The 22,402-nt window shown below is 49.1% G+C and overlaps 1 protein-coding gene across 1 annotated transcript in view; it reads left to right on the plus strand.

The window, feature by feature from the left end:
* Nucleotides 1-2,360: 2,360 nt before the first annotated feature.
* LOC102970217 (xanthine dehydrogenase/oxidase-like) overlaps nucleotides 2,361-22,402 on the plus strand; it is a 57,214-nt gene continuing 37,172 nt past the window's right edge. Inside the window, exons 1-9 of the mRNA XM_042982219.1 lie at nucleotides 2,361-2,466; nucleotides 8,837-8,894; nucleotides 11,736-11,832; nucleotides 13,251-13,359; nucleotides 15,355-15,481; nucleotides 16,427-16,488; nucleotides 19,597-19,665; nucleotides 19,994-20,080; nucleotides 21,213-21,354. Coding sequence (XP_042838153.1) covers nucleotides 2,425-2,466; nucleotides 8,837-8,894; nucleotides 11,736-11,832; nucleotides 13,251-13,359; nucleotides 15,355-15,481; nucleotides 16,427-16,488; nucleotides 19,597-19,665; nucleotides 19,994-20,080; nucleotides 21,213-21,354 — 793 coding nt within the window. The 5' untranslated portion in view covers nucleotides 2,361-2,424. The remainder of the gene's footprint in view (nucleotides 2,467-8,836; nucleotides 8,895-11,735; nucleotides 11,833-13,250; nucleotides 13,360-15,354; nucleotides 15,482-16,426; nucleotides 16,489-19,596; nucleotides 19,666-19,993; nucleotides 20,081-21,212; nucleotides 21,355-22,402) is intronic.

A 22,402-nucleotide genomic window follows, 5' to 3' on the forward strand; every position in this document is an offset into this window, starting at 1 on the left:
CAGCCCAAATTTGAGAATTCATCCCAACATTGAAAGCATATGCAGGAGATCTTCAGCTTGGGGAGGTGGGGGGAGGAAATGCTTACTTTGGACTGTTTTCTTCTAATTTGTGACATGTTGAAAACTTACAGAGAAGGAAATGGTCCTTGTTTTCTGTTGGATAATGAGCAACCATAGAAAGTCAAAGTTTTGCCAAATCTCAGTATTACGGAGATAAACCAGTTACTATAGTTAGTACAGAAATAAAACCTGAATGACAACAAAGGCCCTTATTAAAAATTTATTTCACTTTTGTTTTTTTAATGCTCACAGTAACAGAGGAATTTCACGTCTAGATAGAGAAACAGGCTGAAGGGCGGCTGCCTAACCTGGGTCTCATTTAATTCTTACTAGACGGGATTCTTACAAAGTAGGCAGTCACCCCCATTTCATAAATGAGATTGAGACCAAGAGAGTGATTTTTGCCAAAGGTCACACAGCAGTTCTAGAGCCATTATTTAAGCCTGATTACCCAACCCTCAACACTGAGCTCTTTCCTCTGCCCCCCACCTTCACATTGAGAGTCTCCTAGGACTTTGGCTGCAGTCTAGCCAGGAGGAAGTAAAGGGCTTGCAAAACTGGTTGGATCAGTGGATAGAGGGAAAGCCTGTCAACCACAGAGATGTGAGTGTGGTCAGGGAGTATTGCCCTAGTATGAAATACCACCCAGACTCAGTCCTTCTACCTCTCCCCACCTCCTTCCTCCTTCTTCCTTTTGGAGCACTTCTCAATCTTGCCTCTATTGACATTTAAAGACCAGATAATTCTCTGTTGTGTGTGTGTGTGTGTGTGTGTGTGTGTGTGTGTGTGTGGCGGGGGGGTGGGGGTGCTGTCCTCTGCATTGCAGGGTGTTTAGTAGCATCCCCAGTCCCCAATTTCTTATCCACTAGATGCCAGTAGCACCTCTCAGTCATGGTAAGGACATGGGAATATTTCCTCCCGCCAACCCCCTAGTTAAGAGCCATTGTTTTATGGTGACGGGTCATCCCACTTTGTCCTGGACTGAGAGGTTGGTCCCAGTATGAGTGTTTAAAGCAGGATAGTGGGGACCAAACAGGGACGCTTGGTCACCCTACAAGTGAGATTTCATCTCCTGCTTAAATAAAGTCTGTGGAGCAAGAGGGCATTGTGTTGACAGTGTCCTGGCAGTCTGCGGTTTCAGTGAGCTGTTGCTACACCGACTACTTCTGCCTGATCCTCCTTTCTTCCTCCAGGTAGCCTGCGAGGGGCTCAGGGGAAGTGACCTCCTTCAGAGAAGCTGGCTGAGTAGCCGTGTGCGTTGTCAGAGGACTGAAGAAGACGGGCGGGAACACTCGTGTGTGTGCACGTGTGTGAGCTGGGAGGCACAGGTGGGTGCTGACCACAGAGAGCCTATGGCACCGTCCAGGTGGGCGACGTTCAGGTGTGTTCACACCAGAAATTGATACTGGATGGGAGAAGGCTTTCAGCTCTGTGTTAAGTTGGCCTGTGCCTCTATGGTGTGGCTGTTTTAATTTATTGATATTGATATTGGTTTATTGTTGATATTTTGAAATATTCTTAGGAGTTACTCTGGGAGCCAATGAGAGGCCTTTCCCTGAGAGAAATAAACAAAAGAAAAACTTCAAAAATCGTTTGTTATCAGGATGATTTTTGTTGTGCTGTTGAGAATACAGGTGCAATAGTTGGAAATATTTGGGTTCTTGGCAAACTTACCAAGTACTACTAAAATGTATCATTTGCCTCTCAGGCACTCAGCTCTTGGGGTCATGCATATACCCATTTACAGGATGAAACCAGCTGAGTTCTGAGGACGACAATGCTGAGGTCCAATGCTAGGTTTTGCTTCTGGATCACTGGGCTCCGTGGCTTGTGACCCCTGTGGTCCTCCAGGCTGTGGGAGAATGAGTCCTTTGTCTAAGTGCTGAGTCTGGGTTGCTGTAAACCTGAATGGTAAAATGACAAGTGTGGACGTGGAGGGTGTGGGTCATTTCTACTACCGTGGCTCTGCACATGGCCCTTCTTCCTTCTGTGGCTGCAGCAGCAGGGAGAAGAAGCAGGTTCCATGAGGGCAGTGCTAATGACAGCAGGTCACCTGGTGGCAAGGCCCTCCCCTTCCCGGTTTCTGGGTTTCTTCACGGTCCTTCCACTGTGCTCTTTGACACAGGTGTGGGGAGGGCGATTTACCAGGTAGGAGTGTTTGCATTTTTCTTGATTATGTAAACCGGTAGCTTTTGCCAAGAACACCCTGTGCCCTGAGGCTCTAGGCTGGTTTCTTCCCATTGGCTGGCCAGGTTTTATTTTATTGGGAGGTGTAGTTTCCAAGTTGTCAAGGGGCCATACCTGCTGGTGCCTCTTTGGAGCAAAGCACCTGGAGGCAGGGGGCCCACACCCCACCCCGTAACAATGACAGTGGATGAGTTGGTTTTCTTTGTGAATGGCAAAAAGGTAAGATCGAGCTGGCCTTTGGTCTGGCTTCTCCGCTCCCCCGAATGGAAGTTTGTCCTTTGGAAGAGGCCTGTTCTCTCTTTCCTATTCTCTTTCTCTCTCTCCCTCCAAAGCCTTGCTGCATTTGGGGTAACACTGGGGAGAGAAAACCTTCTCAGAGCTAGAACACAGTCAAAACACTCCAGGGGCAAAGGAGTGGGGGGGAGGCAGGCGAGAAGAGCGGTCTGAGTTGCCAGCGACTCTGCAGCAGCAGAGACCCTGGCACAAAGCCGGAAAAGGGCACAGGGTCCTTCCTGGGTGAGACTGGAGGTCACCCACCACGCCTCCGTCTTTGTGTTTATTCCAACACACCCTGAGGCTTTCGTTGTTGTCTTTACTGAGAGAAGGAGCAGGAACTTGTTTTCTTGCTAATACCGGGAAAGAAGATGTTCGTAGCCTTTGATTCAGATATTTCACATACGTAAATGTGACAGCTAACTTGTGAGGACATTTACTGACATCTTGTGGCAAGCCACAGTTTTGTTTTTTTTTTCCTCCCCGTAAGGGGCATGTTTCTCTCCCCCTCCCCCCCTCCCCAGTATTGCAATAAATGTTTCTAGTCTCTCACTTTGATAAAATAGCCCCTTGGGTGACCTCCATTGGTGCATAGGGACGTGGGGAAGGTAGGGGTTGTAGAGCAGAGGGGGCCTTATGATGTGGGTACCAGTCTTCCAGGCACAGCAAGGCTATGAATCTTTGCCAATTTCACTGCAGGTGAGGGGTGGGGGGGTGTAAGCACGTGCCTAGTCCCATCCCCTTCCCCCCACCACTGCTGGGGTACCCTGGCCTGCTCCGGAAACCCAGTAGGGAATGAGAGGGACAGTAAAAGGACAGCCATAGTTTTATCTTGTAAATGGCCATGTGTCCAAGGTGCCCAACCCCCTCCAAACAAGGGTAGTTTTATCTGTTTTGCTCTATTGGCACTTTTGAGTTGAGAGATTGGGTGACGTTTGAGGTAATTTTCAAGAACGAAAATGTACTTCACAGGGCGGGTAGTGGTTAAATTGTCAGGATGTGTTTGCGTGACTAGCAAGGGAATTGCATGAGCCATGGCAACATCCATGCTCTGAAGACCGTCGGGTTCAGTTTGAGTGGTGCCACCGGGAGGCACTGAGGATGAGGTCAGCCGTGTTCTTCTGGGTTCTTGTGTCTCTCCCTGTAGATTTCTTTTCAGGACTGGCATCTGGCAGCTAGCCATGAGGCAGGGCAAACTTCCCTGTTGACGCTTGTGAGACTTTGGCATCTGACATTTCCAACAACTTTGTTGCACTCAGCGGTTGCGTTGGAGAGTGTCAAGAAACAGTAGAGTTGGCTTTCTGGAAGGGTTACCCGCACAAAGCATCTTCTGTGGCATTTTTCTGGTCAATGTTTGCGAGTGAGCACCTGGATTCAGTGACTTCCAAGGCCGTGTCTTAGTCTCAGATTCTATTATTTGTTATGCCATCAGTTTGTGTGTGACAGGACAAGATTCTGCTCTTCTTTAGGGATGGTGTGCTGTGACCCACTGGATCTGAAAAGGACATTTCAGGGTCCAACTGGCTTGGTAAAGCTGTGTCCCGCGTATTTTCGTTTCACTTTAGAAGAGCAATTTCAAATTTCTAGATGGTGTCATCACATCACACTCTACTATCCCTGGAAGCTTTTCCTATTGTCAGTGTCTGTGATGCATACTCAGGTTCTAAGTTATAAACCTGTGGCCTCTTGAGAATCTGCTAGAAAGGGGGAGAGGCAGTATAAGAAGTGATGAGGTGAAAGCATTGCTTGGGAAACAAGACCAAGCAGGGATTCCCAGGCAGATCAAGGCAGCTGTGAATAAGTTTGTTTCCATTTCTATTTCCAAGATCTTTCTATATCTAACTCTTTTGGTGTTGGATATTATGCAGAGAACTTACCAGAGAAGCCGCTGGAATTGGCGACTCACTCTTTTTTTCTTTTAAATTTTTAATGTTTATTCCTGAAATAAAGAGAGAGAGAGAGAGAGAGAGAGAGAGACAGAGAGAGAGAAAGAGAGAGAGAGAGAGAGAATGAGTGGGGGAGGGCAGAGAGAGAGACACACACACACACAGAATCTGAAGCAGACTCCAGGCTCTGAGCTGTGAGCACAGAGCGCGATGCGGGGCTCAAACCCACCAACCGCAAGGTCATGACCTGAGGCAAATTCAGACACTTAACCGACTGAGCCACTCAGGCACCCCAGAAATTAGTGACTCACTCTTAAATGTAAGCCTCTTATTCTCCCTGTGTGAGACCGTCCAGGACTCTGTCTCCACCAGCTCGGGTTCTGGACAGGGTATAAGATGCCACTGATCAAATACCTCAAGTGTTTTCTGTGGCAGTGATGGGCCTTGATGACCAGTGTCATATCCTCTGTTGTAGAGTCAGAGTTGGAGGGAAAGAAAGAACTGCCTAGGATTTTGGTGTTATCGTAGTGACAGTCATTTTGGTGGGTGGGATTCTACAGGCAGTGACTCCGTTTCGTGGAGATTGAGGCACCTGGAGGAATCTGGCAGCTTTGGCACGTGGGGCGCAGCCAAAGGTGTCCACGAGTGATCCCCACAAGAAGCAGGTGGCAGCTACAGAGAGCCTCTCAGTGGCTTCCACTCACTCACTCACTCACTCACCCCCATTTACAAGCTCCTCCGTAGACTAAGCCTGTGGGGTATGTACACACTGGAGGAATATGATCTCTAAGACCAGGCATCAGCCATTCAGGAGCTTGTGAACCAGTTAAGGAGAAGGATTTTCATTCGGCAAAGTAATATATTGCAAAATGTGTTTCACAGAAAACTCTCCCCATGAGACCCTCTTTTCAGATATACCTTTTCTGTTTTAGAAGAGGGTGTATTTGTTTATTTTTTTTAATGCCTTCCCAGAATCTTATTTTATTACTATCTTTTAATATAATTTATGGTCAAGTTAGCTAACATACAGTGTATACAGTGTGCTCTTGGTTTTGGGGGTAGATTCCCACGATTCATCACTTACATACAACACCCAGTGCTCATCCCAACAAGTGCCCTCCTCAATGTTCATCACCCATTTCCCTCCCCCCGCCCCGCCTTCTTAAACCACTTAGCACAGTGTTGGCACGTAGCAGGTGCCCAATTAATGAGGACAGAATGAGTGAATGAGTACTAAAAGCCCTTAGAAATCCTCTACTGAAGAAGTTTAGTTTGTAAACTTTGCACTTTGAAATTATCTTAAATTTGCCTAAAACGTTGTAAGAAGAATACAAAGAGATATTACAGACTACTCACATTCACCAACTTAACATTTTGTCACATTTTACTTTATCATTAACTTTGTCATTCTCTCTGTATGTACACACACATACACACACGCACACACACACGTCGAGATGTTTATATGGTACACACACGTATTAGATTTTTATGTATCTATTTATAGATATGCATGTAGATATATAGATGTATATAAGTACCTAATTAATTTTATATATTTATTTATGTATGTAATTATAGGAATAAATACATAGAGTATACAATTTTCTTCTTGAACCATTTGAGGGTAAATTTCTGATATAATGCCATTTTACCTCTTAAACCAAGCGTAAGAATATTCTTATAGAGCCAGTGTCTCTAAAAATCAGGGAATGTGGTATTGACCTAACACTATTATCTAATCTGCCACCCCTCTGCAGCATATTCCAATGTCCCCAATAATGTCATTTTTAACTTCTCCTAGGGTCCCAGGGTCATACCACGGCAGGGTCCCAAGCCCGGGACCCAGGGTCATACTCCGGCAGTTGGTCGCCACGTCTGTTAGTTTCCCTCGAGCCAGAATGGCTCCTTAGCTTTCCTTGTCTTTTGTGACACTGAAGTTTATGAAGAGACTAGACCATTATTTCTTAGAATGTCTCTCATTTTGAGTTTGTGTCATGCTTTCTTTTGATTAGATTCAGAGTCTGCATTTTGGGCAGGAATTCCAGAGAAGCGATAAGTGGTTCTCAGTGCGTTGCATCAGGAGGCACATGGTGTCAGTCTCCTCCATTATTTGGGATGCAAACTCTGATCACTTGGTTATGGTGGCATCCACCAGTTTTCTCTAATGTAAGATTACTTTTTTACTCTTTAGAGTTAATCAGTAATCCATGAGAAGATCCTCTGAGTCTATGAAACTATCTTGATCATCAACCTTTCACCCACTAGTTTTAGCTCCCATTGATGTTTCTTGACTTGGTCAGTTATTGTGCTGATTGCAAGGTTAGGCTAACTGTATTCATTAGTTGGAACTCTTCTGTCAGAAAGAACTTTGTTTCTCTCCAATCTGTTTATTTATTAGTTACCACTTTGGACTCATTAGTTTTAGTTTTATTTAATGGGCTATAACCCATTAGAGCTATTATTTGTTTTGATGCTTAAATTTTATCAGAGTAATCTGCCGAACCCAGCATTTCCTAAGCTCATATCCCCACGAAGCGTCTGTCCTTCGGAATGCCCACTGGCGTCCTGTCGAGAGAGGATTCTGTGGAGTTTGCCGGAGCAACCCTATAGCTGTGCTGTGAGAGTGGTGCAGCCATTCTCTGTAGGAATTCAAGGAAGGTGGGACCAGGTGTGCCTGGAGTGATATAAAAAGTCTTTGCTGGAGAGGTTCACTGGAGTATAAAGTCTAGATTGTCAGGAAAGTAGAAGAGGAAAAGGCTGAAAATGAAGATTAGTAACATAATGGAAAAAGGCTTTGGAAGACAGTCTAAAGAACTTGGATGTTATCTTGAACATATGGGAAGGCACGGAAGGCACAGAACAGGGGACAGATGTGATGAAAACCGAATTGGATGATAAGCAGAAGCTACAATTTGGGGGGTAGTAGTAAGCTAAGAGGCTTCTTCCTGCAGGAAAGGAGGTAGGAATCTTTATTTGTGTGTTTATGACTTCTCTGAGAGAAAAGAAATAGCTCCTTGTGTGCACTTTGTAACCAGGACTTTGGACAAACTGGATCTGTGGGGTGTAATAAAAGAAAGCTAATTTGTTTTTCTACTTTCCTTGAAACTTTCTTCAAGGGGCAAATTCTGTCAGTTTTATGACTTGTTGGGTTGCTCCTAATCAATAAAGCAGTGCTGTGGTCATTTCTAAGTTTCCATACACAGTCTCAGTTCAGGATAGAGAGATGAGGATAGCAAGAAAGTTCTCATCTAATCAGTGCTGGTTAAGATGGCTTCCCACCACGGGGAGCATTCAACTGTAAGTCTCACGACATCGGGCATGTGCTTTCCTCTGGCCTGCAGCTCTTCCTCAGTCTCCAGTTTAGGGAGGACTACTCCACACAGACTCTGTTGGAGGTCCCATCACCCTCTGCAGTCAGCGTTCTGGGGATGATTTAAACAACTCCACACCAACTTTCCCTCTTCTGCATGGACTACACTAGGTCCTCAGGCAACCCTTCACATCCTCTGCTTTCCCAAACTCTGAGAGTGCTCACCAATTCCAATGCTGCCATTTCTTCTTCAGTAAGCCTATCTCTAGCTTTTAGATATGCAGACCGCTATATCCCCTGTCTACAAGGGCTGTATGTTAGCTTCACATGTAGGGCTATGGAAGCCCCCTCACAAAGTTTGAGGTGTGAGATACCTCCTCTCCTCAAGCTTAACAAGATGTAAGTCTCACAGTACCATTCTCTGGAAAGAAATTCTTGTCACAAATTCTCTCTTTAATCATCCCAATCACCCAAACCCTATTACCCTTGATAACATATGATGAATGTGAGTAGTGAAACAGGTTGTCATGGATTTCCTTTGACTATTTGCACTGAAAACTGGTACCTCACTTTGTAGACCACATTTTCATCTTGTTGAATATATCATTTGTGGACCTTTGGGTTGAGATCTCCTCCACATCTCACATGTGTTGATGTTATTGACTGTGCTAGCCCAACACACACAATACTCCCTGTGAACACAGGCCAACAGACTGGCTCTCTACCGTCTGAGAATGTACATGCTGGGAGGCATAGCCAGAGACCTGCATGCTGCCATTCTTAGCTGTCCCTGGCATTCACAGGTGTGACCTAACAGCTGGAAATGGGATGTTTGACTTTAAGGGGGCTCTGCCTTGGCCAGCCCAACACAGCAGGCGCAATACCTAAGCCCTCCGTGGTAGGTGCAGAGCAAAGCACTAAGACTTTTAGATTTGGAAAATATCAGCATGTACACAGAACGGCTTGTAGTTCATATGTTCATTCTTGTGGAATTATCAAGAAAAAGACCTTGGTTTTCATGGTATATTTAGCACATCCCTGTTAACTCCACATTCTTGGGCGAGACAATGGGTAAGTATACCTAGGATATCTTTTCTTTTTGTTTTTACTCTTATAGGTGGTGGAGAAGAATGCGGACCCAGAAACAACCCTTTTGTCCTACCTGAGAAGAAAATGTATCCTGACTTTGGAGGGGGAGGGGGCGATGGGGACTCATTCTCTAGGCCTTATGTCACTTTCTAGTGATGGGTGGGAGGCCGTGAAGTGTGGAGGACAGAGCCCTAGAGTCTGGCTCTGGGCCCCTGTATTGTAGCTCTGTCACTCAGCAGCTGTGTGACTCTGGGAAGTCATCTGAACTTTCCAGGTGTAAAATTATCAGCTGTCCAATGAGAGGATTCTTCCTGATGTTTCTTAAGATCTCTTCCAGGTAAGACTCAAGTGATGCCAGGGTTTAATCCAGGGCATGTAAAATGAAGAGTTGTGAATGGCCCTCATTAGTCTGGTAAGCCATTCCCCTTGAGGAGGGGGCCTTCCTCAAGAGATCCCTGTGGACCCATAGAGGGCTTCCTGGCAATCTTCCCAGCTCTGTGAAGATGGAGGGAAGGTCGGAGGAAGGGGTGTTCTTTGGGAAAGGATGCCTGAGCTGGGGAACTGTATAGAGATGCCATCCATTGTGGAGATGGTGGGCCCCAGGAGGCACGGGACAGTGGAGTCCCGAGGGGCCCTTGGGATGCTCCTCTTCTCCCTCAGCGCAGGCAAGGTTCTGTAATATCTAATACCTTGTGGTCTTTGAAGGTAGGAAAGTACTCTGAGACCCTAGAACAGAAACAACAGAGACAATATGATAGGAGCTGGCATTTAAAGAGCATTTACTATATGTAGGTGGAGTTCAAGGTGATTTTCATACCTGATGTCACTGATGTCCATAGCAATTCCTTTGACAGAGGAGGAAGTGAGGCTGGCACATGAGAAGGTCCTGCTTCTTGCTCATGTTCTGGGCAAATGCTAACAGAGCCCAGGCTAAAGCCCAGAGCCAGGCTCTTAACCTCCCGACCATACTGGAAACTATTCAGGGTTGGTTGCCGGGATGATGCTCATCCTGACCTCCTTTCACCCCAGGGGCAGGGATGTCCAGTGGCTCATTCAGGTGATACGTCCTGGGACAACAAAGGATTTTTTCAGTTCTCACAAAAACAAGTCTGAAGTCCATGGCCTTACCTCTAGTTCATTCACCTCTTACCGGATGGTGTCTGGCTCTCGTGTACTTTGTCCTGGATTTTCCATCTGGAGAGCGCAAGTCTGGAGTTTCACAGCACATGAACTTGGTGGCTCTTTTGCAGAGGTGGAATCACTCAGTAGGCTCAGAAGACTGCACAGAAGTCTATTTCCAGCCTCTCTACCTGGGAGGTCTGAGAAGAGAGGCACATTCTCAGAGATGGTTGACATGAGATTTAGTTTTCTCATAAGGTGTCAAAGGCCAAAAGTTCTCAGAAATGTCTGATCATAGCAATTGCTAGTGTAAAGGTCGAATCTTAAATGAAATCCCAAATGAAAGTTTTCACATACATGAAGGCCAGGTGGCTTCTTGATGTTGGTGGGGAGACTTCATTTCTGGGAGTTCTGGGAAAGAAAGAAAGAAAGAAAGAAAGAAAGAAAGAAAGAAAGAAAGAAAGAAGGAAAGAAAGAAGGAAAGAAAGGAAAGAAACAAAGAAAGGAAAGAAAGAGCCCAGTCTTGATCTCTACCCTGGATTCCAGAAAGATCCCTAGGCTAGAAGATTTTGTTAGACTTTGGGCTCCTACCATTGGTTTCCATGTGCCTCTATATTGTTTGAATTGCTGCTAATGACATATATTCTGATGAGTGAGAAGAATAACTTAGGGCACAAAGAGCGTTTCCCAAATGTGTTTTGAAAGAGGTAGCTGCATGGTGAAAGTGGAGCCCCCAGATCTGGAGTCAGATGATAGTGTTTAGGCCCTAACACAAGGGAAATTGAAGGTCTGTGTTGCCTTGCAGGGCTCACATTACGTCCTGGGCCTCAGTTTGTTTTGTTTTGTTTTAATCTGTGGGGAAATAGTACCTCCTACCCCACTTGCTCACTAAATTATTGTGAAGATCAAATGTTCCCATGGGTGTATTTTTCAAGTGTAAGATACTATATCATCATTAGTTATTAATTTCATCTTGCCAGTGTGGGAAATGACCAGTGATAATGAACTCCCTCTTTGGCAGATAGCTGGATGGCTTAGAGGCCTGCAGCCTACTGGGAAAGCAGGCACATAGATGGTGTGTCTCAGGCAAAGGGGCTGCTTTAAGTGCTGTTCTCTAGAATAGCCTATTCCTTAGATGTGTTAACAAACTCAAAGTTATCAACTCCTGCCAGTGTATGTAAGAGATGGCTCCAATAGTGGTCCCCAACCTCAAAGAATCTTCCTTTTAATTTATGTTCACATAGCCTATGGGTGGATATTCAAAAGCCCCTCATCCAACCCTAATTTTGGTTCCTGGACTTCATCAACCCAAAAGGTTCAAGGTGAAGAGTTGGGACTCAGTAGGTCCAGAAGAGATCAAAGTCTCTTTCCGGCCGGAGTGGATTCATTGCATACCCAGCCAGGATGATGTGAGGGCTGCCCCACATGCTCAGCCTTTTAGGTGCCAGATTCACCAGCCCAGTGAGACCACAGGGTTGGGAGCCTAGAAGAGCATGCCAGGAAGACCCCGCAGTCAAGAAAAGTCTCCAGGATTGGAGAGCAGTGGGACCCCAGTCCCAGGGAATACTTGGGTGCTGTCTGATGGGACCCTGATACCTTTCTTCTGTGCAGTGGGGATGATCCCATTCTCTGCCTTCCGGGGTGCAGTGCAGGCTTTTCTGGAGACAGAGGCTGTGTGGGTCTGCTACCTCCTTGGGTTGAGGGGCTTGAGCCTATGTGGGGCGATGGCTGGCTCTGCACATGCACTTCCCAGTGGCCCAGCAAAGACACTTCTGTGAGTTCATGTTCCTTAACCCTTGACCATCCAGTGGGGCTGAGCGGGACCAAGCTGGGCTGTGGAGAAGGGGGCTGCGGGGCTTGCACGGTGATGCTTTCCAAGTATGATCATTTCCAGAACAAGATCATGTATCCTTTGCCGGCTACCTGATTGTCCATGCAAAGACTGTGATGCAGGGGTCAGGTTGTGAGTGTGTGTGTGCATGTGTGTGTGTGCATGCACACGAGACCTTTCTTGATGTTGATTTATTTTTGAGAAAGAGACAGAGCATGATGGGCGAGGGGCAGAGAGAGAGGGAGACACAGAATCCGAAGCAGGCTCCAGGCTTGAGCTGTCAGCACAGAGCCTGAGGCGGGGCTCGAACTAACAAACTGCAAGATCATAACCTGAGCCAAAGTCAGAGGCTTAACTGACTGAGCCACCCAGGCTCTCCTGAGACCTTTCTAAGATCCAGATTAATTTCCCATCCCACAAAATGCTTTACTTGGTCTCAACTGCCTACGGGATAAAGTCCAATCACTGTGCTTAGCACTCATGGCCCATAGAGGAAGGTGTGCCCCACCTTTCCATCTCCAGCTTTCTCCCTTCGTGGGACCAGCATCCCATCCTTGGGACAACTATGGACTCCTAACACTCTCTTCCCGCTGATTTCCTGGTCTTTGCATAAGTTGTCATCCAAGTCTTAGAGTGCCCTTTTTCTAGGCCTTCTCTACTTGGCTAACTCTTGCTAGCTCTTTCAGACTGGGTAAAATATTACCTCCTCCGGGAAGCCTTCCTTGACCTCCTAAGGTTGGGTTGGGTACCCCTTGTCTGTGCAGGTCCCACAGCGCCCTGTGCTCAGCCCTCCTGAAACGCTTACTATAAACTCTTTAGATTGCATCTTTATGCTGGCTTCTATTTTCCTGAGTTGACCGCAGATTTCTAAAGAGCATTGTACACACCTCCATTTCCTCAGCCCCCAGCAGAATGCCTGGCATGTGACTGGCCCTCAGTAACTGATGTTGAGTCAATGGATGAGGGGTTCATAGAAAAATGGATATCAGGAAGCTCTGTGTAAAGGGCTGGTGTCTCATGTTCCCCGGGGACTGCCCCTCCCTGTTCCCCACAGAGCATGGGAGAAAAGGAGGTAGCTGAGAGCTGGGGAGCAAAAGGGACTGGAGCTTCTGAAACTGCAGAGAGGCTTCAGAAGGGCCCTACAGAGAGAGGAGCATGCGCTGTGCCTGGAACCTGTGGCAACTTCCTCTTGACTCAGCCTCCAGGGTCGGGCTAAGAGGTGACTGCGGGTAACCCGGGCGCCCGTACTCCAGCTCGGAGGCCTAGGATGCACTGATGCATGCTCCATAGGACCCTGCAGGGGCTCGTGTCTCCCCGGGGCATGGGGGGGGGGGGCTTCCTTTGTTGCTAGCCCAGAGTCCTTGGTGGAGGCTTGAGGACAGCTGCGGAAGAGGCCAGAATGTAACGTAGAGTGAGGAGTAATGACACAAAGCGTCTCAAAGTCTCTGATGGCCTGTGTGAACAATGAAATGACCTTAATCTGGGGCTCCAGCCACTTTTCTGTGAATGCCTGCCTGGCCCCCATCTGTTCTTTGCATCATGTTGCCGTGACGACCGTGGAAGGAATAGGAAGCACCAAGTCGAGGCTGCATCCTGTGCAGGTAACTGGAGGAAACAAAAGCTCAGGCCAGGGCTACAGACTTTCTTGGGAATGTGAGGCTGAGTGTCACTGCCAGGCTGGGAGGCGCTGTGGCCCCGTCACCTCTCCATCTCCTCTGGGGGTGGTGAGGTGGAAAGATGAGGCCCCAGGCCTAAAGCTCCCTCCTGGGACCATTACATGACCCCGAGGGAACCACGAGGTCAACCAGATCTGGTGGCCAGGGCAGTCGGGTCATGCCAGACCCGGAGGGGGGAGCGGCGATGGATCTCCCCACCCAGTCCCCCGAGTGTGCCTAGGGAACCCCTGTCATCTCATATTCAAGATTCCAAAAGCTCTGTGTTCTTGATTAAGAAGGCTGCCTATTCCCTGCTCCCTCGAATGGTAATCCCATGGCTCCTCTCATGTCCTGCCTGCAGAAAATACAGATGTGAGCTACAATGCCTCTATCGTCACTAACATGGAGGTTAGGATGGGCTTAAGAAGAGAATAGAGGCATCTGAATGTCTGACCGAGGCTTTTTTCCTGATGGTATCAGGCCACCTGGCAGTGGATGGAAATTAGGTACAAAGAGTGGACAGTAATCTGAGAGGTTTTGTGGAGAGAATCCTATGCTTTGGGGTAACGTGGAAGGAAATGACAGCAGAGCACTGTGGGAAGGGAAGGCCATTGTTTCCAGAGTTCTTTGTGTGGGGAAACTAATGCAGGGCTCTTCTGGACATTATAGTCACAGAACGTACCAGAGGCAGGCCCACTGGCCGTTTGAGGTGACATGTTGCTCAGATCGTGCCTTTCTTGGGCACTTTTACGTGAATGTGGGGCCAGGGCCTCTGGCTGAGCAAGCTGCTGTATTCTAGGGGAGGCGTGTCCTGACCAGTCACCTGAGGTCACAGGAGTAATGGTTCACCTCTATGGCTTCCTTTCTTAGGGAGCAATAGGGGGAAATCATTAAACTTTTCCAACCAGCAGGAGATGTTAGAGGGTTAATTCTAGCCTTGTAATTTGCTTTGAAACAAGCAGATGAAAGACGGAACAGTTTAACCACAGGGATCATGTCTGAATAATCAGCCAAAACCCTCATTTCCAATGGTACAGATTCTTATTCCCAATGCACTTATTTTGGCCCCAAGTAAGTTGTAGAGCCATATTTCACTTCTGCTTTTCCATTGGCTTTTTTCTTGTGGTTCCTATGACACTACGCTTTGCTCGAATTCCTCCTACTTCCAAGTTGGCGCCCACGTTCATCTCATTCTTAATAAACGCTGATTGAGGGGCGCCAGGGTGGCTCAGTTGGTTAAGCCTCTGACCTCGGCTCAGGTCATGATCTCACAGTTCTTGGGTTCGAGCCCTGTGTCGGGCTCTGTGCAGACAGCTCAGAGCCTGGAGCCTGCTTCGGATTCTGTGTGTCCCTCTCTCTCTGACCCTCCCCTGCTCACACTCTGTCTCTGCCTGTCTCTGAAAAGTGAATAAACATAAAAAATGTTTTTAAACTGCTGATTGATTTAGATTGCAGGCTAGTGTATTAAAAGAATATGACACAGCTCTTCCATTCACCATGTGCGATTTTGGCTAAATCTTTTAAAACTCTGGGCCTGCTTCGTCCTGTGTTCAGTGCAAAGAATGGAGGGTGAGAAGCCCTTCCGGTTCTACTGGTCAGTTTTCTTTGAAGAGGCTTTTCTGTGAATAACTAGCATCGGTCGACTACCTGTTATGTGCCAAGTGTGATAATGTCAAGGGTGTCATGTGAATTATGTCATTAAATCCTCACCACAGCCCCAGAGATAAGTACTAGGGTGGTCGTCATGATACAGATGAGGGGCCTGTGGCTCCCGAGAGGGTTGGTAGCCTGGCCAAGGCCACAGTCCGCACTAAGACTGACTTTGTGCAGTGACTGCTACCCCACGCCACCTGTCGACGTGGACTGGCTTCAGCTGGGTCATTTAGAGAGCCTGAGAGCATTTGTGCCAATGCATATGTCTACGTGGTCTGTCCCTTTTAGGAGAGAATTGCCAAAAGCCATGGCTCCCAGTGCGGGTTCTGCACCCCTGGCATCGTCATGAGCATGTACACGCTGCTCCGGAACCAGCCTGAGCCCACCATTGAGGAGATCGAGGATGCCTTCCAAGGTACGGGCCTGGAGGCACAGCCTAAGGGGTCGAATAGCAGCTGGGGCTTTGCGGAGGTTAGGGAAGGGCCAGAGTGTCAGCCAGGAATGGGTTGGGAGATGGGACACTGCCTTTCGGAGGAAAGTCTCAGGTACCCCAGCGTGGTGGCTATGGTCTGCTGGGAGCTTAGCCCTCTCTGAGTTTGAAGAACACTCACATGGTCTGGAGACCTCCTGGGTCTCCTGCCTTAGTGTTCATCTTCCCGAAGTGTCCTTCAGTGCTCGGAAGGGGTGGCACTGCCTGGTTGGCACAGGAGGAGATCATGTGGAAAATTCCACAGAGGCTAGTCACGTGGCTTCCATTCTTCTCAGCTTTTATTAGACAGGATCCTGCAAAGGCCACTTAATGAGGATAGTGGCTGTGATTCTGAGCCTTGGGCAGGAACTGGCTTCCCACTTGGTCTTTTGTGAATGGGCCCAGAACCCTGGGCATGGTGTCTGTGCCTCTGAATTGAACAGAGAAGACTTGCGTCCTTTCACCATTTCAATTCATCATCGACTCAATCAGTTGTTTTGAGTCCTATCATATGTCAGGCACTATACAAGGTACAAGGGACACAGGGATGTCCCAGGGGATGAAAGATGGTCTCTATGCTCACGGAGTTTGCAGTCTGAATGGGAAGAGAGATTATAATGTAGTTTGATAAACTCATTGAGAAGGCCATGACCAGACACCAGGGGAGTGCTCAGAAGACACCTGATTCGGTCTGGGCAGTGTAGGAAGGCTTCCTGGAAGAAGTGATAGATGTTTTGAAGTCAGAAATACGAGGAGGAGGACAGGGTGTTCCAGGCAGAGACAACAGAATATGTAAAGTGAGTATTCAACTGAGCCAGGAGTAAAGTCACAAGCCCCTTACCTGCCCCCAGTGCCTGTGCTGACAATGCAGCTTTGTCCCTTGGCCCACAGGAAACCTGTGTCGCTGCACGGGCTACAGACCCATCCTCCAGGGCTTCCGGACCTTCGCCAGGGTAAGTGGGGGCTCTGGGACAGCTCCTCAAGCAGCGACACTCCAAAATCCCAGTTGGCAGGGTGCAAGGGCCCCTGGAGGAAGAGGAAAAGGGGTGATGGCCAGCTGGTGGATCTACCTGCATTGGACTCTGTTGTCTTTGTTCCGTCCACGTCAGTAGCACGAGGACTTCCCTTCCAGGGAAGGCTTGTTCCTGGAAGAAGCACGATGCCCAAGGCTAATTTCCTCCAGGGCATTTGGGTCTGACAGTGCTCTTGTGGCCCAGGTGCTGAGCCCTGGTGTTAAGTAACAACCCAGCCCACCCCGCAGCTGCGCCTCTCCTCCTTCCTCTCCCAGCTGCTTTCCGTGGTTGGCACCCTGTGGGGCCTATAAACCTGCTAATGAGATCTCCAGACAGTGTGTGAATCCCTGCAGTGTTCGTACACCTCCGAGGGAGAAGTCTGGGGCTGGCTGTGCGGGCGCTGATTACATAAACACGACACACACCTGCCATCTGCCAGGGGAGGCGGACAGAGGGCTGGCCTCTCCCTTCTTGGCTTCTCTCCCCAGCTTCTACCTGGCCCCCCAACAGGGTCGAGTTGACTCTGACCCCAATCAAACCGTCTCATCTCAATTTAATTTTGGGTTGGGGGCAGAGTCAGATGCCTTTCACTGACCTTTCGGGGTGCTACATTAGGAAAAGGATATTGTATCCAGATGACCACAAAGAGTGGAGACACAGACAGAGCCTATGGGAGGGAGGGCAGCCCACTCTGCTGAAGGCGTTTGATGACAAAGAACAAGGAGGTGTGGATTTAAATGAAAAAGATCCAAAGACTCCTCCAGTCTTGGAGTCTGCAGACCTGGGTTCAAATCCTAGTCTTTCACTTACCCGATGTATGACCCTGGGCAATTTCCTTGTTTCTCAAATGGGGATTATAATGGCACATACAATATTATAACGTTATAATAATACATATATAATTATAATAATATTACGAAATTATAATAATGCCTATAATAATTCTTATAGTGTTTGTGGAAAGTACTTCTTGTAAAGCCCTTAGAACAGTGCCTGGCACATCTTAAATATTAAGTATTTCTTCTCTCACGCAATATTTGATCTACATAAATTGCTCAAGCTTCCCTGAGAGCCAAGGATTGTTAATCTCGCCCACGTATTTATTTCTTAAGAGGCTTCTCAAAGAGCTACAATCTTATCAGCCCTCCTACTTTCTGAAAAAGTGAAGGGCTTTTGAGTGTAGTAGATGGTTATGTCCCTTCTCAGGGTTGGAGTTTTATCATCGTTGAAATGGTCCTCGACCAGCTGCCAGGCGGTGTAGAGCTGAGTGGCCCGAGCTCCCCAAATGACTCGCACACAGGGTGTGCTCAGAAGCTCATGCACACCAGTCGTTGGAGACCCCTAGACCCCTGTCCCCAAGGTCTTATTCAGAGCCTTTGAACTCTGACTTTACCCACCATTCTAACAAACCTGCCTACCTCATTTTCATGCCCATAGCACACATTAGGTAAGTGAGGAGGATTTGCCAGAAGGAGGCACACTGTTCACAGCAAGAAATGGCACTGTCCATCTAGCAGCAGGGAAGGAAATGGAGGAACAGTAAAACGAGCGCAAGCCTAGTAGTCTAGTACGCTGAGAAAAGGAGAAATCTCTCCAGGGGAGAAAAACCCAGCCTTATCCAACCTCATTGACATTAGACATTGAGGGAGTGACACATTATCGTACATCCCAGTAATTTATGTCATGGCCATGGCAATGGATTATCAAGAAGAACAATGTCAGGAAGAATGAGCTGACACTTCATCCGGAAAGGGTACTTTGGTGAAATATATCCTTCCCCCGCCAAGCACCGGGTGAGCGAGGCCGATGGCTTGCTGTATGCAGGTTCCCTCGCTTTGGTTAGGGCCTGGTGATTCTCCTGCATCACCCCTCTCCAGGAAGACAGCTGAGAAGAGACACTACAGGGACATTTATTTCTTCCAGAGGAAAAGGCAAGGCCGTGGTGGGAGGGTCCAGAGGAGACAGCACTGTGACGTCCAAGGCAAGGCTGTGAGTGCAGAAGGTGGCTGTGCACGGGGCAGCACGTGCAGGGACTGAGGCCAGGGCAGGGTTCTCTGTTGGTGACAGGTCTAACAGCACTTTCTTAAAGGCCATACTTTCAGCCTCCGTGGCCCTTTGGGGACTTTCCTGGGCCCACTAGTGGGGGTGTGACTCATCCCTTGGGAACTGGCAGCACGGAATGGTGTTTCCCATGATTCAAGTGCAGAAGGGCCACCCCAGACCTGCTGCTGTAGGAACTGGCTGCCTTGGAGGGGTGCCCGGGGCAATGTCTGGGAATTTCTCCCACCTTTGTCTCTGAGCATGATTCCATGATTCTAGAGTGTCTCCCAGGTCCTGAGCTGAGACTCCCGTCTTCTCGGGATGGATCACTCAGGTGGACCCACCCTTTCCCCACCCTCATTTCCTTCGTTCTGGGAGCTCTACCCTGTGCTCTGCCCCTGGCACCCTGAAAGATCTTGAGCTAGTCTTTCCCCAGGGAGATGGGTCATCAGACCTGTACCCATCCTCAAGCATAGGATCACAGTGAGGAGGGAAGTATGTCTAGCTTTCGTGAGGTCATCTGGCACACTGGCTGGACACCTCTTTGAACCCAACACTGGGCCCAGACATGCTTTGAAGGAGCTCCACAAGACCCCAGCCTGGAAAGAGGCCATCCGGGCCCCCTCAGAGCTTGACTGATGTAGAAGTAGAGGCTCTTGGGGGCCCAGAGAATAAAGGGAGAAAATGGAGCTAAAGATATGTTTTGGTAGAGTAGGACTTAGCTTTAATAGAGACATTTTCTCAAAATTTCCTGGTGCTTCCAGGAGAGATCTTACTTGTCTAGTCATGAGTGACTTAGTCTCCATCAACCAAGAAAGGGAGAGTGGTTAGAGCAGAGGTCTTCCGTCTGCGCAGAGGTCAGTGGAATAGGAGCGGCTGGCGGCTGTTTCTACTGATGCTGGCACAGCAGCAGGCCTCAATTTCGTTGAATATTCACGATCCAGCATCTGTAGCTTCTGTGCAAACTCTTTGCAAATATTTCTGTGTGAATATCTGTCATCTTTCTAGGATGGTGGGTGCTGCGGAGGAAGTGGGAACGACCTGAACTGTTGCATGAACCAGAAGACAGACCACAAGGTGAGTGGGACCTCCTTTCTCTGGAAGCCTGGGGGCCAATCTCAGATCCAAGGAGCAGCAGACTCTCTTCACAACCTCAGCAGTGCGGCCAGAAGAGGAAACGTTGATGCCCACCCTGAGTGGGGGGTGAATGTGCACATTAGCCCCGGGGCCTCTGGCGAGACCTCCTTGTTCCTGCCTCCCAGGAGCAGCACGGCCCCCCGCCAAGCCTGCTGGGGTGGGGGTGGGGAGGTGCAAACAAGCTCGCTTGGACAAAGGATTGGGTAGATCATACAGGCGTTTTAGAGGAGGAGATGAGGTATCACTCATCTGTTCCCTTTCCCAGCAGATCACTCTCTCGCCATCTCTATTCAACCCGGAGGAGTTCATGCCCCTGGATCCCACCCAGGAACCCATCTTCCCCCCAGAGTTGCTGGTAGGTGATGCCCCGCGGAGAGGCCCCGCTAAGTCTGTGTGCCATGAGCCCCTGGAGACCCACTTTATTCATACCAATGGGGACCTTTGTGTCCTTGTCCTTTGGGTTTTCCTTTCTCCTTCTGACACTGGAGGTCAAGTCCCTCTGTCACATACTCCCAAAGGGACCCACACTTGTCGCACACATGTCACTCTGAGCACAGAGAGTGGATCCCTCCAGGACCCTGTGCAGAGTAACAGGTGCTCCAGAAGCATCTGCTGACCTGGCTACGTCGGATGTAAAAGTAAGTCCCTTAGCACCCATTCTCCTCCTTGCAAGCAGTCCATTATTTTACAAACCAACAACAAAGAAGCAAAGCTGTACTCAGAGGGCACAATGCATGGCTTGCTGCTCTGGTTTAAGGGCACTCTCACACCCACCCTCCCACCATGACGATTCTGCTTCTTCGCTCCCACATTCATGGCAAGGAAAGAATCGTGCCTCTCTCTAAGTTCCCGAGTGCAGATTCCCTGGGGGTGTTGAGCACATGAACACAGCCTGTTGAGTCCAATGGGACAGAAGGAAGGGCTTTGGGGCAGGCCACCGGCACACCTTTCTCTGGATCGTGCAACCTTGAACAAACTGTCAGTTTGATTTGGGGTTTCTCTCGCCCAGCCCCACGTCACCCCTCACACACTAGAACCAGCCTCTGCTGCGTTCCCTCCTGACACCCCTTCCTTTGCTACCTCGTCCCCCCCACACCTTGTCCACTGCACCTGCTGGGGACAGCAGGGGTGGGGCAGGGGGCACTGCACTGAACCTGGGCTTTTGGTCAGAACAGTTCAGGTCACCTGGTGGCAGGTGAAGGTCCCATAACCTCCTGGGTCCTCAGGTTCATCCCGCACCTGTGAAAGGTGGGGCTAACGATGCTTCCTCCCCGGAGGTCTCCTAAAGCCTAAGTGAGATCATGTGTGTGCCACGTCCTCCCTGCCTCAGTACGTGCAAGTTCCCCTCCCTTCTCCCCGGACCTGGATCCTCGTTCTGAATTCAGTATTGAACGGATCAGTAGAAGACTAGACCCCTTTGGGGACCTAAATTCATCAGGGAATGGCCGTAGGAAGGAGACTGTGTGGCAAGAAACTACATTTTCCAGAGGCTGAAAGATACTCCTCAGAAGCAGCTGCGTTTTGAAGGCGAGCGAGTGACCTGGATCCAGGCCTCAACCCTGCAGGAGCTGCTGGACCTCAAAGCCCAGGACCCCGAGGCCAAGCTGGTGGTGGGGAACACGGAGATCGGTGAGAGCGGGCCCGGCCTGCAGCCTGCAGGGGGCCAGTCTGCCTGGGCAACCCCACGCTGGCTGTGTGTCCTCAGGAAACTTGCTTTTCCTCCCCTGGCCCTGGTTCCCATTATATACAGGGAGGAATAACACCTCCTCAAAGGGCTGTTCTGAGTATTGGATGAGATCCTTACTGACCGCTCTCCGGAAACACGTCGGGTGCCAGCTATGTGCCGGGAACTGTGGGAGGAGCTGGGCTACCCAGATCAGTGTCTTCGTTCGTTCTCTGGAGTACCTCCCAGTGGAAGTGAGGGCGGAGCAGTGGAAGTCAAGGTTCTAGGCCAGTGACAGATGCTAGGGGTTCCAGAAATGACATTCTCTCATCCCCCACTTTTTCTGGGGGGTGATGTGGTAAAGGGAAAGGAGAGATGTGCCAATGTGACTGTGTCTGTGTTGCCAACAACTGTGGCCACCGGCCCTGTTCCTGCCACCACCTGGGACGTGAAGCTCACAATACGTGAATGGGCCAGGGTGGCTGGGGGATGTGTAGCTCTCTTCCCCAGTGCTCGAAGGGATGGAAGCAGAGGTGCCCAGGTCACTGCTAATGTCCATCCGTTCCTGGAGCTGGCTTGGCCCTTTTCTCCTTTGCTGGCTCCCAAGCCCAGGGAGGCTCCAAGGAGAGGATCGTGGCATAGCCAAGGTCTTAGAGGACCTCTGGTTTCGGGGCAATCGACATACTTTTAAGCCACCACAACCATCCTGTGGGAGACTCCTGGCTGTTGTTCTGGAAAGAGTCCCCTGGGTCCTGGGTTTTTGTTGGATCTGAGGACACAGAGAGGAGGGCCTGGCTTGGCTCTAAGCTAGCAGAGTACAGATGCGGCCCCGGCCCCGTGAGCACAGGTGTGGTACAGAGACCCCAGCTGCAGTAACGTGGACACGTGAGATGTGCCCCAGGTGATGTGGTTCTGAGGGTCTGCGTAGCTGTGGCCCTGGGGTCCAGGGCAGCAGGAGTTAAAGTGGAGGACGACTGTCTGGAAGAGTCTTTGATCTCCTTTGACATGTGACAT

Source organism: Panthera tigris, chromosome A3, assembly GCF_018350195.1.
Source record: "Panthera tigris isolate Pti1 chromosome A3, P.tigris_Pti1_mat1.1, whole genome shotgun sequence".
Lineage (NCBI taxonomy): Eukaryota > Metazoa > Chordata > Mammalia > Carnivora > Felidae > Panthera > Panthera tigris.